The 17,070-nt window shown below is 42.0% G+C and overlaps 1 protein-coding gene across 1 annotated transcript in view; it reads left to right on the top strand.

The window, feature by feature from the left end:
- The window catches only part of LOC124262071 (nuclear pore complex protein Nup160-like), a 62,613-nt gene that overhangs the window by 3,636 nt on the left and 41,907 nt on the right, over positions 1–17,070 (top strand). Inside the window, 13 exon segments of the mRNA XM_046696493.1 lie at positions 1,796–1,970; positions 1,972–2,004; positions 3,789–4,017; positions 4,892–4,970; positions 6,918–7,032; positions 7,851–7,929; positions 8,604–8,692; positions 10,137–10,211; positions 10,694–10,773; positions 10,911–11,073; positions 12,649–12,674; positions 15,605–15,701; positions 15,917–16,021. Of these exon segments, the coding sequence (XP_046552449.1) occupies positions 1,796–1,970; positions 1,972–2,004; positions 3,789–4,017; positions 4,892–4,970; positions 6,918–7,032; positions 7,851–7,929; positions 8,604–8,692; positions 10,137–10,211; positions 10,694–10,773; positions 10,911–11,073; positions 12,649–12,674; positions 15,605–15,701; positions 15,917–16,021 (1,345 nt within the window).

Below are 17,070 nucleotides of genomic sequence, written 5' to 3'. Positions count from 1 at the left end.
TCATATTCGCCACATAGTGTATTCGTTGCAGCCCTACCAGTGGTGAGTAATGTAAACATATCTTGGGATATTTCATCCTGATTCAGTTGATATGATTCCATGACCATTGATGAATGTGTAACTTTTGGAAAACTTCTAGAAAGGTTTCTGTATGCCTGAGTTGAGTATCCATGTTGAACCACAGCATATGATCTCTGAGCTACAAGCTCTTTTAGAGGCAGCCACACGTATGTATGTACTCTCAAGATAGATGCAATAATCTTTAACATGAAGTTAAACCCAATTTCAACTCCCCTTCCTATGATTAGTAAGCTAACATTATGCCCCCTTCATCATCATCTAGAAATATCAGGACAAATCTTATGGATAACAACTTCATTTATTTTTCACATCGTTTCTGGGCTAGTAGTGCTTACGCCTTCCTCATCCACCTGAAGAAGGGTCAAGAACTGAAGAAGAGGCAAGAACTAGCCCAGAAACATGAAAAATAAATGAAGTTGTTATCCATAAGATTTGTCTTGTATTACTACACCAACTTCTAAATGCCTTTGAAGGATTTCATCTAGAAATATCAATTATTTTGGGGTCCTGGGTCTAGATTTTCGAAGCTCTCTTAGCTTAAGATAGTCGTAACCTCATGGGTAGTCGCATCTGTCTTTGTCTAAGGCTATTTTCGAAACGATCGTAAAACTTAATATATATTTGCTAAGATCATAATCTAAGAGAGGTATATACCTGTCGTAACTAAGGTTGCGCGCACTTACACCTTATTCAGGTTGGCAACCTACATTGGTCTTGGGTTTGATTGTGAAGATAATCTTAATGAAGTTTACAGAAAACCCCGGATTTTCCGCGACCGTTCGCGTCAGTTAGACACGTTGGACAACGATGAACTGATCTCTGGTTATAGAATGCCTCATCATGCTATCTTTAACTTAGTATCTCTTGTTGAGGTTGGTTTGGTTCGGGAGACCCAGCGATTGGTGCCCCTCTCACCTGAAATACAGGTGATGGTTACCCTCCGCTTTCTTGCCAAAGGCAGTTTCCAGTCTAAGCTGGCGGATATGCACAGCATTGTGAAATCCAGCGTATCGGTTCGTTTAGTGTTCATGTTGACGTCTGCTGTTTACATAGGGGAATTCTGTGACGTCATCGGGGATTCCCTGGATACGGTTTACGACAGCTGTCGTATCGAGACCTTACGGCGAACATACGAGCGTTTCGAAAATCTCTCTTATGGTCGCGCTAAGATTATCTTAACTGTTGACATAACTTCTTATGACCTGTCTTAGTTATGAGCTCTTCGAAAATCTAGGCCCTGAACTTTACAAACTGTTTCATACTTAATATCGTTAAAATTATCTTCTCTTGGTGGAACTTCAGAATGAAAATAATAAAGACCATGTTGTTTAAGTGTGGATACTTTTTTCAGTCATTACTGAGTATATATATATGTGTGTGTGTGTGTATGTATATATAGTGGGAATATCAATATCTAGACAGTAAAGAATTTAAGGCAAATTCTTTTAGAAAGCCTACACGGCTCAAGAACCATACTGTCTGCAAATGTGTTCAGACTGTTACCCATACTGTAACATGTTTAAAACACAGGGTGACCCATATCCTCATTTAAAAGCTGTAATGTAGGTGACTGAAACAGAATTTAGTCACTTTGGGATACACAATACTGCAGATAAAAGTATCTGTGTTTTTGGTTTCATGAGACAGGAAGGTCTTACTCAAGTCATTCAAATGTTTGGTCATGTGACTATCTGGAATATTGCTTTGTTTGTAGGAGAGCCAACGATGACACACTGGAATTGGTAGAACAGTCACTGGACGTGAACCTGTCTGGGAACCATGTGCGTTACAGGTTCCAGGACACGCCGATACTCAACGGCATCTCTGTCCATGAAGCCCGCAACAGCCTCGTCATCCTCGTCCCCACAGTGGCCAGCGTGCACAGACTTCGTCTTTCCCCATCCCCTCAAACTTGACAAAAGGGTGAGTCACATATTCCATCATAGAGTGAGTCCTTTAATTGCATATAATATTACTTATGGTACATTGTGTTTAAACTATCCCATCATTTATTGCTTATTGTCAGTGAAAACCTCTTGATTAGGACTGCACAGTATATATATTGCAAAAGTATTTCTATGTCCACGTATATTGGTTACAAATGTAACAAAATGCACATTTGTGTTGTTCATCTAAAAACTGCAGCTACCGTATATGATGGTGATACCTCAATAATCAAGCATCCCAAGAAGGTCCGGACCACAGGCAAACTGTAGCGCAAATAGGGTTGCGCAGCAGAGAGAAAATTACCAGTCTTCTTATATGCGAGCCAAGCGAGCAAAGGTTGGCAACGTACTTCCCTCGCTTCGGTTCGAAAAATATTTTTCATGTCAAAATAAATGATCGCCACCATCAAGGGTAAACACCCATTTCCTCACAGGGTTGTGCTCTCAGATTTCCAACCTCATACTTAATAATTACTCACGTGAAACATATTTTAATCAGCGTTTTAAGCGCCGCTGTGGGTGTATCAGCTCGTTCTTCGCTTCCATTACCCCTGCCAGATTCCGGTTCAACGGAGTGAAGGAACAGGGGAGTTAACTCTAAAAACACTTGTTGAATCACATGTCAAAAATAACTACTTGCGCAATTACCTCCCTTGCATTCATTCACCCGCTACGTCAGGTGTGTATTTGTTTTTAGTATAAATGTTACGAAAATTGTAACAATAACCACAACATATAAGACACATAATATGCAACCGTTTAAAGGTAAAACTGGGCAATATGATATGTCTTTTTAATTTCTGCTTATTCTTGTTCCTTCACTCCGTTAAACCGGAATCTGGCAGGGGTAATGGAAGCGAAGAACGAGCTGATACACCCCCAGCGGCGCTTAAAACGTTGATTAAAATATGTTTCACGTGAGTAATTATTAAGTATGAGGTTGGAAATCTGAGAGCACAACCCTGTGAGGAAATGGGTGTTTACCCTTGATGGTGGCGATCATTTATTTTGACATGAAAAATATTTTTCGAACCGAAGCGAGGGAAGAACGTTGCCATCCTTTGCTCGCTTCACTCGCATATAAGAAGACTGGTCATTTTCTCTCTGCTGCACAACCCAATTTGCGCTACAGTTTGCCTGTGGTCCGGGTTAGAATGTGCCTTCAGTAACCCATGCTTCTCGTAAGAGGCGACTAAAGGGATCGGGTGGTCAGGCTTGCTGATTTGGTTGACACATGTCATCGGTTCCCTATTACGTAGATCGATGCTCATGCTGTTGATCACTGGATTATCTGGTCCAGACTTGATTATTTACAGACCGCCGTCATATAGCTGGAATATTGCTGAGTGCAGCGTAAAACTAAACTCACTCACTCACTCACTCAATAATCAAGCCTGACCAGACAATCCAGTGACTGACATCATGATAACAATTTAAGCAATTGGGATACGATCACATGCATCATGAAGTCAATGAGTGAACACTCGGTCCCATTAGTCTTCTGATATGACAAGTTCCAATTCTAATGCGTATGTTCATGGATCATATAATATCGCAATATACAATAGGGTACAGGTATCTGTGTTGCGATATGCTGGATTCTACAGTGTTTGACAGCAGTTGACAAGGTTGAAAATGATTGTACATGCAGGTCCTATTTTCTGAACACTAAAGGAAGTATTCCAGTGTTGAAGAAATTGCTTCAGTTACATTTAAACCAAACCATGATGCAGCTGTTTATGTGGCTTTTTGATGTTTCAGGAGGCTAGATTTGCCACGGACACATCCCCACTGTCCATCTTCTATGACGCCACAGTTGCCACGGCAACAGATGCCAAAAACATGCACATGTTGAACCCTAGCGGCAGCATCACAGCCCATCTACTCACTGCCGCCACTCACGTCACCAGTGATGGAGAGGCACTCTTCGTCCTTGCCACAGATGCAGGGGGGATAATTCAGGTCAAAATGCCAGCCATGGGTGTTCAAGGTAAAGTAGAATCCAGACTATGATGACACACATTCTTGTCATGAATGCATTTTTCAATGTTGTTATCACTGTACGTCTGATACTGTGATAGAACATAGGATGCACAGTGAGACCCCGGATATCCGGACACATTCGTTTTTGCGGATAACTGAATATCTGGAATTTTTAAACTTATCCTATCTCACGATTTGCACTTCTACCTCTTGCTTAAACACTGAGTGGAACTGAGATTCCTATGTTGGACAGTGATGATTTTATTGGCGCATCATCAGATGTCTACTCATCGTTCCGCCTCATCAAACGGCTCTGTTGCCAGCTGACGCACACAGTATCTCGATTTCTGTCATCCAGGGTTTGGTGTTGAACGGTAGCGGGCATACATTTCTGGTTTAAATGACTTCCAAACCAGCATGGTCATTTTGATTTGCCAATTAGATAGGCCTACCAATCACCACCAATACCCTACTGATCGGTCATTAATCTGGATTAGTAGACCTTGTCTCGTGTCAAGACACGTGGGACACTCGCGCTTCACTTCACACGGTCAGCGGAAGATCAAAGCTTCGTACGGATGAGTGAGTCAATGTTTTGTTGATTTAGCTGTTTGGTTTGTATAATTTACTGTCCGGGAACGGAAACCACATATCCATTTTAGACAGACACTTTTATAACATAGGAGATTGTTTTTTTATGAAAATTGACCGGAAGGCGAGGTTTACGGATGTTTGGGGTCCGGGTATCCGGGGTCCCACTGTACTTCTAAGTGTTCGAATTTTGGATGGAGATCCAGATACTTGGATACATGGCGTATCCACTAGCCAATAGATATAGCTTGTACCCATCAGGTGGTTGACTGGCTGTGACATTGTTACAGGTGTTGTTCAGCAGCATGAGCTGTCACAGTCCTCCATGATGCAGAAGTTGTGGAACGGCCTAGTTCCTGTCCTCATCAGGTAATACAAGAATCTCCTTCTTCAGTGTTAAAACTCCCAAAATTCCAAGCCAGACACCCGGACTGATAACTTTGAAACAAATACCACTCCAGATACAAACTTGCCTGTCCGTTTTCAACAATGAACTGAAAGTACATGATTGTGATTGGTTATCGTAACATGAACTGTCCAATCGTAAGTAGTTTAACATAATTTTCATAAAACCATAAACATCTCAAACTGACGACAAGAGAACCTGTCTGACATTATGAAATATTTACTGTTAGGGATAAAAATATCTATCAGACCACTGGACAGGCTACTTTTGAAATTTGACCGTCCCAGATGAAAATATACAGTTCGGGACGGTCGGACAGACAGGAATTTTATACGCTGCCTTCTGCCTTCCTGAGTTCTATCCACATGGGTACAATGTGTGAAGCCCATTTCTGGTGTCCCCTGCCGTGATATTGCTGGAATATTGCTAAAAGCGGCGTAAAACTAATCTCAGTCAGTCAGTCCTGAGTTCTAAAGTCAGTGCTACATCTACTGTCCAGAATATGTCAGTAGACTCAGTATCACATGATGTTAATTATTAGTCTTGTTTTGATTCACCAAATAATAGAGTCAATTTAATCTTACACCACTTTTGGCAATATTCCAGCAATGATGGGGGACACCAGAAATGGGCTTCATATTTTGTACTCATGTGGGGAATCGAACCCGGTTCTTCTGTGTGACAAGCTGACACTTTAACCACTGAGCTACCTCCCTACCTCCCTACCCCATAGTAATGTCATCGGAACTATCAATGATTATGTATCTAGTTCATACCTGATTAGTACAGAAACATATTAGTAGGGCTGCAACGATTCGGTTCAATTCATCAAAAATGGATTCGACACCTTTACTTCGATTTTCGATAACCATTATTACTATTTCAATTCGATATCTGAATACTTATTTAAATTATTTCCACACAGCCAGAATATAATTTTGACTCCGACTCGAGCATTTTTTAGTGCTGAAATAAGGCAAAAAGTGATTGGTTGATGCTGGGCTAATTATCCAATGAGAATTGTTGTTAGTAGATATCGCCAAGTTGCTGATGGATTTCACGCTAAAAAGGCAGACTCTGAGAGTTAAATGAAATCTGATGTTTTTACTTGTATGAAGAATCAAATCGAAAATGCCCGAATCAAAGCTCCAATATCAAAAATCGAATCTGATCGAGGTCAGGGTGAATCGTTACAGCCCTAGATATTAGGGGATATTATGATGTATGATTTATGTTTTTTTCTAAAAGCTGTTTGAAATATGTATTTAACATACATGCTGATAAGGTGATCTCAACAGGTCTGATCTACTTCCTGTCTTTTTGATGTGTATTTCATCTCAATAATCTATTTTGGGATAGTTTAATTTGAGCTAGTATTTAGTTGTAAACATCAGCTGCTTCTACAGTGTTTCTAAGCGTTGTATAATTTTTTCAATTAGAATCAAAATTGATTGCCGATGTATGTGAGAGTTCTGATTAGTGATACCTGTGACAACAGCACTATTGATAATTGGAGTGTAATGTTTACTGTGTTTCACATATTCAAACTCAGCTCTAAGTCGCATTCAACATTTATTTTTCCTTATCCTGACTCATACGTTATTGCTTTATCTCCCTTTCTCCTGAGGTATAGTGGAAACCTCTGTCCTATTGTTCCCTAATGAACAGTCAAAAATAGCTCACCCCAAATGGGCCTCTCCAGCTTCCTGTGCCAGTGACATGCAACCAGTGGTCATGTGGGACGCTGGCTCATGAAGTTGGAGAGACCCATTTGGGGTGAGCTATTTTTAACCTTCATTAGGGAACATTAGGACAGAGGTTTCTAGTGTACCTCGGAAGAAAGGGAGATAAAGCAATGAGTCAGGATAAGTATAAAATATCAATTTTATCACAAAAATTACACTTTGTAGAGGGGTGCAGCAAGATGCTGGAACAGCCACTGGCATCGTCATCCATTCCATTCACGGCGAGGATTTCATCTTCTGCGTGTGTCGGGACCACAAACTAAGGATGTGGTCTGCTAAGGTAATATTTGTGTTTGGTTTCTTTCACCACAAAGCATGCCTAGTTCCCTGTGCTTTAAGGGGCGTACATGGCCTAATTATTTGCTATACAGGGTTGCTTCCCTTAACAGTCAGGATGTGCTGCTATTCCCAGATACATAAAGATTGAGATTTGTAGTTTGTCTCAATGTCTGTGCTTGTGTTTTCACATTGACGATCATTATTCAAAGAGGTGTTGACCTAGCTGACTCACTCCCCATTCTTGTCTTAACCAGACAGCAAGATACAATTTTCAGTGCCTATGTTGCTGATGGAGTCTGAAGACAGCATTCGCAGACTCAGTATCTTACTCATGTGTTTCAGTGAGCTCACTGACATATTGTTCATGATTTTAGGACCGCCTCTGTGGTTTAGTGGTTAGAGCATCCATCCACAGAACGGAAGGTCGCGGGTCCGATCCCCGGTCGCACCATACCAAAAGACATTAAAATATGGTACATGTTGTTCCCTGCCTGGCGCTTCGGCAGTAATGGATACAACAAGGACTGGTCGGCTTGGAGTCAGTATAATGTATTTGAGTGGGGTATTCATGCTTAACTGTGGCATGGTATCACAGTGAGCTAGCACTATAAAACCAGCTGAAGTCTGGGCTAGTACGAGCAGCCACACATACACACACATGCACATCGTCATATGAGCTCAATATTCTTAAGTACGACATCAAACCCCATTTCACCTCACCTCATGATTTTAATTGAAACTTCAAATTGATACAAAAGTTTGTAAGAACATTAAGATATGTCAGACTAATGTATTGATAGAGGATGTTGTGTTTTGCAGACAAGAGAGTGCATACTTGCCTACAACCTGCTGGATTTCCTGTCCTCACGGGACCAGTCCTTGCCACCGGTCACCAGCAGTAAGATACAGTTATCTCCCCTTGGTTAACAGCCTTAGTCATGTTACCTATCATTTCACCAGAAGTAACCCTACATTGCTGTCTTCTCCCATTTACTAACACATACAACCATGTCACTTAAAACTGATAGACATGTTTGTGCTGATTATTTGGTGATGGATGTCCCGAGCTTTACATTTATTCACATAATAATCTGTAATGCACAGTTTGAGTAAGAAATTACACAGTGGCATGTCAAGAAAGAATATGCAAAAGTAATATAGAATGTCATTCCCTGAAAAGAATCATGAAAGATAGCCTTTCTCATGACATACTGTTGTCTTATTGTGATCTCATGAACACGATGGACCATGCCTGACATTGTAACGCTACAACTGGCATGAACACAATGGACCATGCCTGACATTGTAACGCTACAACTGGCATGAACACGATGGACCATGACTGTAACGCTACAACTGGCATGAACACGATGGACCATGCCTGACATTGTAACGCTACAACTGGCATGAACACGATGGACCATGACTGACATTGTAACGCTACAACTGGCATGAACACGATGGACCATGCCTGACATTGTAACGCCACAACTGGCATGAACACGATAGACCATGCCTGACATTGTAACGCCACAACTGGCATGAACTTTTTCAACTCACTTGCTATTGCAGCCTCCGGTCATGTGATAAAGAAGGTGATCAACCCGAAAAACAACTCCTTCCAGCTGTGTGTCCATCTTACTTTCCCCGACCAGAACCAGGTATGTGCTTGAACTGCCACAGTATGCCTGTTGTTTAACGCTGCACCCAGCGAGGATCAGACGATCCAGTGACTACATGTGAACGTCCGGTTAGAATTGGACTTCAGTAACCCATGTTTGTCGTAAGAGGAGACTAACGGGATCGGGTGGTCCGGCTGGCTGACTTGATTGACACATGTCATTGTATCCCAACTGGACCCATGACGGTCCGGGTTAGAATATTGATCTTCAGTAACCCATGCTTGTCGTAAGAGGCGACTAAAGGGATCGGGTGGTCAGGCTCTCTGACTTGGTCGACGCATGTCATCGGTTCCCAATTGCGCTGATCGATGTTCATGCTGTTGATCACTGGATGTTCTGGTCCAGACTCAATTAATTACAGACTGCCGCCATATAGCTGGAATATTGCCGAGTGTGATGTTAGCAACAAACCAACAGTCCATTGACTGACTTCATGAACATCCAACAGCAGTTAGGATATGTACTGACATTAACCAATAAGTGAGCTTCACCAACAAGTCTTGTTTGTGGCTTCTTACAACAAGCATAAGATACTGAAGACCTTGAAGGGCCCAAAAACCCTACATGGATTTATTTTCAAATTGAGGACCACCTCCGCGGTGTAGTGGATAGAGTGTCAGCCCGGAGAGCGGAAGGTCGTGGTTTCGGACATTAAAATATGGTACTTGTTGGTCCCTACCTGGTGCTTGGCATCAATGGGTACAGAAAGGACTGATCGGCTCGGAGTCAGTATGTGTCTGAGTGGGGTATTCATGCTTAACTAAGGCATGGTATCTCAGTGGACTAGCACTATAAAACCAGCTTAAGTCTGGGCTAGTACAAGCAGCCGCACATACACACACATGCACGTCGTCATGTGAGCGAAATAATCTGAAGTGTGGCGTTGAACCACCTCACCTTTTCAAATGGTGTGCCAATATGCCATAGAGATCGAAATTGATAACAGTGACCTTGACCTATATTTTGAATGTCATTGATGGCAGTTGATGTATGAACTAAAATAATTCTAAATATCCATCCTTTGGATTTTATCTGTATTTTGTTGAGAAGTACACAGACAGTAATTGAAATTAATGACCTGCAAAATTTGGTGCTCACGCCATCAATCACTGGATTGCCAGATGTTTGTGTTTCTGTGGTAAGTGGGATGTGAAAGACTTCAGGACAATTGTCTTGGGTGTTGTTGTTCAAAACAACCTGAGCGCTAAGACTACCTTAAATCTGTATGGGAGTTTCAGTCACCATAACGCTAAGATGGCTTTGTACAACAGCACCCCGATCTTCTTTGGGCAGTGGGGTAGATCTAGACCATTACAGACAGCGCCACAGACACACGTGCATGCATGTCACTATGGAATTGGCGTAATCTTCAACATGGTGTTTAACCTCATTCCATCTCTCCTATTCCTTCTGTGTGTTACAGTTCTGCCTTGTGAAGCCGGTGTACAATGACAGCAGGTTTCACATCCAGCACCAGGCTACAGTGTTTGGACCCTTGGTAAGTCTGTAGTGTCATAAAGATGGTGTCACACTCTAAACAGCCTGGCACCTTGAGAATTCACATGGTGAATGGAGTCTGGATTTGTCTTGCGTCTTAATAGAGGAGGCTTGTCATTTTGTCGCCATCATCATCATCATTGTGATATGTATATGAATTTGAAATGATCAAAAAAGAAAACACTAAATTCAGAGAGAGTTTTTAATTCAAATGACTTTTTAAAACTAGTTATTAGTCATCATGGCATTGTACATCATTGCAGTCGATATTGTTGAAATTGATTTCTGCCCAGGGTGACCTTGTAACTGGATAAAATTTACCATTTTCCTATGACCTACGTTATGAGAATGTTTTGCTCTGTATTATGAAATTAAACAATCTATTCTTCTTCTCATTTTTGAATGTGAAAATATAAACATTTAACAACTACTGGTAATGAGATTTTATTTATCCTCTAAAAACATGATCATTTTTTGCTGCAGGAAGATCTAGTAGACTATTGTGTGACGTCTGACAAACTCTACACGCTGTGGACCAGCCAATCAGGGAGACAATTTCTCGAGTAGCAATCATTGCCGGGTAGGTGGTTTTATTATTCAAGAATTTTGTAAGTCAACTAAACTGCTATTATGGTGAAAGCATTTCACAGGAACATCAAACTTTTCATGATTGTTGAAACTTATGATGTGAATTGTTCAGGGCCGACAGTGATGACACCGAGTCATGGGTGGAGGTGTTGCTGCAGCCCCAGGAGGTGGCCGATATCCTCATCCCTTCATTCCGAGACCCCCGTGACGTTTACCTGGAGAGGATCTTCCACCCAGGCAGGTTCTCCAGTCAAGACCTGCTCAAGGCTCTCAATGTGAGTGTGGATGGCTTGCATTTTAATATTAAAGGTTCTTCTAAAAGTTACAGGGCAATGGGATAGCCTTGTGGTTAAAGCATTCGCTCATCACTCCGAAGACCCGGGTTCGATTTCCCTTATGGAGACAATGTGTAAAGTCCATTTCTGGTGTCCCCTGCCATGATGTTGCTGAAATATTGCTAAAAGCGACATAAAACCACACTCACTCACTCTAAAAGTTACACTTGAAACAGTTATTTTGCCTTATCCTGACTCATGCTAAATGCTTGTCTCCTTCTTCTTGCAAATGATAGTGGAACACTTGAAATCCCTTGAAGTTCCCTTCTAAAAAGCGGACGTAAAATCATCACTCACCCACGAGTAGCCCCCTTTGCCTCCTTTAAGCCCTTTTGGTCACATGACCAGTTATGTTTGTCACTCTCTCCTTCTTCTCCCATTGAGGATGGTTGTGAGAGCAAATGTTTTGATATTATGTCCTAAATTATCGTTGTTTGCCATGTTTTCATCTGGTTTACAAATTGATGAAAACTTGTATTTGTTGTAGGTACCGGCTGTCTGTGGCTGACCTGCATTTATTATGTACTAATTGCACTTCCATAGTATGACCAGAAATTTAGATTGGATTTCTAGTATAAACAACTTTGACCAGCTATCAAGTGCTTGGTTTCATTCAAGAGAGACAACTCTGTTAATCCTTTTTCATTAGTTTGTGAAGAGTTATCCCCTTTGTTTACTTGCTAGCAGAGCGACATTTTCAGTGATCCTCAGTATTGATGATTTAGAGAAGAGGAAGTTGATTTTAGATTATTATAACAAGGACATCAGATCAGCTAAAGTGATTTCAAGTAGAACAGGCATCCCTTTGTCCGAAGTTTTAGGTGCTTCCACTCAGTCTTCTAGACACGTGTTCACTCGTGTAACTCCAGCACAAGCTGAACAGAAAGGTTATGGACAAGGCCGAGTGTTGGCGAAGAAATCAACGACTGCACAAGATTCTACGAGGATCATTTACCTGCAACACCAGTGATGTCACAGTCATGTGCCAGGAAGTCATCTACAGTTGTAAACAACTCTTTCAGCGTGGGAAAGGCTCCATTTACAGTCCAGTTAGCAGGGATACGAAGCGTGATTGACTATCTTCACGGGTCCTAGAGGACTTCCCCTGTCAGCAGATTTAATATCGGTTATCTTGGGACTTGCATCGACAAGCTTTAGACGGTTTCTGCTCGTGGCAGCCAGTCAACTAATAGACTTCACATCGATGGCAGTTCCAGTACATCATAGATTTTTGCTGATCTAGAGGCGGCGTATTATGCATCATCGCTGCACATTGTTCGGATTCTGGTAACAACATCTTCATTACATATTACGGAAGATTGATGAGACAAGCTTCAAGCCATGATTCCAGAATCGATCATCTCTTAAGCTTCCATGGCGGACATGACAAGGGTTCCTAGATCCACTTACCTACAGCGTGGGACATGATTACAGTAGATGGCTAGTAATGTCCTAATCGGAGTTGGAACCAAAACAGGATCTTCAATTCTCTGAATATGGCTCTTCACACCACAGAATCACATGAGTAGTCCCAGAGGATCGTTGGGTCAAGAAACAACATATATGATATTTCAAGCAATGGTCTCTCCGTTGACACTACGTGCTTGGCAAAGCATGCTTTCGGTCTACTCACCTCAGCTCAAGACACTGACTCACAGAGGGAGATTACAGCTGTGCCCACTACAAATATTTGAGACCCGTCGACATTTGCCTGATACTACCAGACAGCCTGAAACCATACCTTCTATGGTGGACTCAGAAGTCGAATGTTTCGCGGAGGTCAGAGCCGGTATGCAACACTCATCTCGTGGATGCATCACTACAAGGATGGGGTGCTCACCTCGGCGACAAAGTGGCAGCAGGAAGTGGTCGAGTCAGCGAGTCAGGATCAGAGTCTGCACATCAACCTGTTGGATGAAAGCAGTGATCAGCGCTTTACAACACTGGTCCAGCGTGCTAAGGAGCGCCAAGCTCACGGTCCACACGGACAACTCAACAGTAGCATTCTACATCAACAAACAAGGATCATCAAGTCTGCTAAAAGCTTTCTCCTGTTCAGCATCGTTCGGCGACCTGAACATTTACATGAAGGCATGCCACATTCCTGGAGCAAAGAATGTCATAGCAGGCGCCCTATCTAAATCCACTACAACCATCCCGGCGGAATGGATGTTACATCCAGAAGTGTTCGGTTCGTCATACAGACAATAGGATCTCCACTGATAGACCTGGTTTGCAACAAAGTTCCACAAACAACTACCAACATTACGTCCTAACTGATTCTGGATCCTCAGGCATGGGCAACAGATGCTTTAAGCATCTCATGGAAAAGGACTAAGCGGTTCAGCGTTTCCAACTCCAGCACTATTACCACAAGTAATACAGAAAATCAAGCAGGCGACAGCGTTGCAGCTGATTTTGATCGCACCTTATTGGCCAGCGAGGGTATGGTTTCCCATCCTCATACAAGAACTTGGAAGTCCAACCTTGTAACTACCAGAGTGGTCGAACCTGCTTTCGTCCATCCACACACCAAGCAAGCTCACGGGAATCCGGCATTGTTCCAGCTACACCGCGTGAGCATATCAAAGCTTGCCTGAAGACTAGAGGGTACTCCGCCAGAGCAGCCGAAAGCAGTGACACTTAGCTCTCATGAGATCAACTTGCAACTTGTACCGACGACAAGTGGTAGAGATTTGAACAGTATGCAGCGAGGAAAGGCTTTACAGCGGTAAAAGCAACCCATCCTCAAGTGGCGGAATACCTGTGTCATTTGGCGACCAGGCGAGACACTTAAAAGGTTCAACACTCTCAGCGTGCCTGGCTGCTCTCAGCACAGTTATCACCATGAAGGCGGGTGTCAAGCTGACCAAAGTACCAGAGATACAGGCACTACTATGCTCATTCAAGATGGAAGACCAACAAAAGAAATTTAAGTCTCCTGCCTGGGATCTCAGCGTGGTTCTACAACATCTCACCAGTGGCGTCTACGAGCCTCCAGAATGGACATCCTTTGAACTACTGACACAGAAAACACTGTTCCTGATCGTGTAGCAACAGCAGCACGGATGTCAGAAATACAGGACGTGAAAACAGCAGCCAGTGAATCCAGGAAGTGGCCTGACCCACCACCGATTCCTGGCCGGATTCTGCAAGCATTTAGCATGAGTCAGGATAAGGAAAAAATATGTAATTTTCTGACTAAAATTGATGTTTATACTTATCCTGACTGATGAGTTGTTAGCCCTCCCAACCTCTGGATTTCCCTGTAAATCCGGGATGTCGGGCATTCATACGGAGAGAGTGACAAGGCATGGTCGGTCAGGTGTCCAAAAGGGCGCCAAAGGGAGGAAAGGGACGCTACTCTGGGTGAGTGATTTTACGTCCGCTTTTTTAAAGGGAACTTCAAGGGATTTCAAGTGTTCCACTATCATTCGCAAGAAGGAGACAAGCATTTAGCATGAGTCAGGATGAGTATAAAATATAAATTTTAGTCAGAAAATTACATTTTTCATCAAGAATTATTGGTTCATTGTAAGCGATGTACAAAGGATGTCTATTACCCAAAAGAGTGATAATGCATAGTAATACCCCAAAATTGGGCCGACCTTGTGCAAATTTCCATGCCTGTTTTTGATTTTGTTCAATGCTTAGTTCACTGTTTAGTTGTTAGCAGTGAACATGAACACATTTAAATTATGAAAATCATAACCAGGGCTCAACATCCATGTAGTAGAAAGGCAGGGTTTAACTCAGAGGCACAGTTGACATAATTTCCTGGTGTCTGGAGCTCAGCTTGGAAGTAGCAGCATTATTTTTATGAAATACCTTGTGAAATGTGTATCAAATGAAACCAGTGGTACATTTTTCACAGGGTCATATTTTAATCCAGAAAAACATTCAAAAGGAGTTCATAGACACACATTCATGTTACGGCTTAGCATTATTCTTAAAATAAACTGAAACTGAACAGTATGTTCTTAATCACAAAGAAAATGAAGGGGACACTCATACTCAATTACTAATGACCATTATTGAGCTCATTTTGAAGTGAGATTTTTCATCTTCGAATAGACCCGTGAAGATCCAGGGTAGAATAGGTCTTCAGCAACCCATGCTTGTCACAAAAGGCGACTATGCTTGTCGTAGGAGGCGACTAACGGGATCGGGTGGTCAGGCTCGCTGACTTGGTTGACATCGGTTCCCAATTGCACAGATTGATGCTCATGCTGTTGATCACTGGATTGTCTGGTCCAGACTCGATTATTTACAGACTGCCACCATATAGCTGGACTATTGCTGGGTGCGGCGTAAAAGTAAACTCACTCACTCAATCATCTTAAAATATTGATAAAAAATCTCTTAAATCAAAGGGGCATGCCATAACATGTTTATGATTGCTCATGTTCACAAAATACATTTCTGTGTCTGCTTTCTGCAATACTCCTACAACAAAGACTGGCCATTGCAGGTGTACAGACGTTCCCTGGACACAGGTCTGCAGGCTGAGAGTATCGTCAGCATGTCCAACCTACGGGAGGAGGTTGTCAGCTGCTGTGGAGTCTGAGGTAGGTGTTTGTAGTGGTTCGAAAATCGTTTGTGTTCGATTTTGAAAAATGTGATCGTTAGGTCACTGCCACCAATCTTCGATTATTTGAATTAATCGGAACACCACTAGGTGTTTGTATCAAGAATCCAAGATTGTGCATCAAGAAACTTGTCTGCATTAAGAAGGTTAGAGATTAATGGAACAATGTGTGATGGTTGTGTTTTCCCTTCCCAGATCAGGAACTGTGCCCTGGATGTAGAGATGCAGGAGGAGGACTACTACCAGCTGCAACTGGAACAGTGGAGCAAGTTCTACTCCTGCTGTATACAGTACCAGGAGGTGGGTGATATAACGGATAACATGCCTGGTGGTGGGTGATATAACAGATAACATGCCTGGTGGTGGGTAGTACAACAGATAACATACAATGGGGGGTGTAGTATAACAGATAATCTACCAGGGAGGGTGTAGTATAACAGATAACATACCTGGTGTTGGGTAGAGTAACAGATAACATACCTGGAGGTGCGTAGTATAACAGATAACATACCAGGAGGTGGGTAGTACAACAGATAATACCAGGGGGTGGATAGAGGAACAGATAACATACCAGGAGGTCGATAGTATAACAGATAACATACCAGGAGGTGGATAGTATAACAGATAACATACCAGGAGGTGGATAGTATAACAGATAACATACAAGTAGCTTTGTAGTTTAAAGTGAAATACCAGGAAAATAAAAAAAATGAAAATAAATGACAAACTTAATATGTTTCTTTTGTTTGTTTGTGAAAATAAATCTCGTTAAGAACATTTGGTATGTTGATAATGTGTTCATGGTCATAGGAGAAATATGTAGTATGCTGGAGTTCAAAAGCAGGGCTCAATTTAGTGCTTTGTTACTTGCACTGGTGCAACACAATATTACAAAGTGCAACCCAGTTATCAGTCTTAACTTGCACAAGGTGCAAGTTAAATTTTGAGAATTTAATCAACAACAAATCTAACATAAGCATAAATATGTCAGCTCATTTTTCTTCTAAATTTTGAATAGCTATGGCACTGAAATATTGCTATTCATATATACGTTTCAGCTATGACAGCTCTTGTAAACGGGATCAGCTGTGTCTCTGTGTTGCTATGGTTTCATAGGTACTACATCACGGAAATATGTTGATGTGCACCGAAACCTCTGACGTTTTAACACACTACGTTGCAACTGAAATTTGGCTGGTGCAACTAGGTTTTATCTTAGGTTGCAAGTAGATTAACCTCTCTTAAATCGAGCCCTAAAGAGATATTGACACAGCTGTAAAGGCTTTGAAAGGGACAGTTGAAAAGCCTGGAAAAGGTTTTGTATTTTGGTGTTCACATATAATAAAGGT

Source organism: Haliotis rubra, unplaced genomic scaffold (assembly GCF_003918875.1).
Source record: "Haliotis rubra isolate DU_JTF1 unplaced genomic scaffold, ASM391887v1 Scf82, whole genome shotgun sequence".
NCBI lineage: Eukaryota > Metazoa > Mollusca > Gastropoda > Lepetellida > Haliotidae > Haliotis > Haliotis rubra.
Note: the sequence above shows the minus strand (reverse complement) of the source record. Positions and strands in the feature narration are given on the sequence as shown.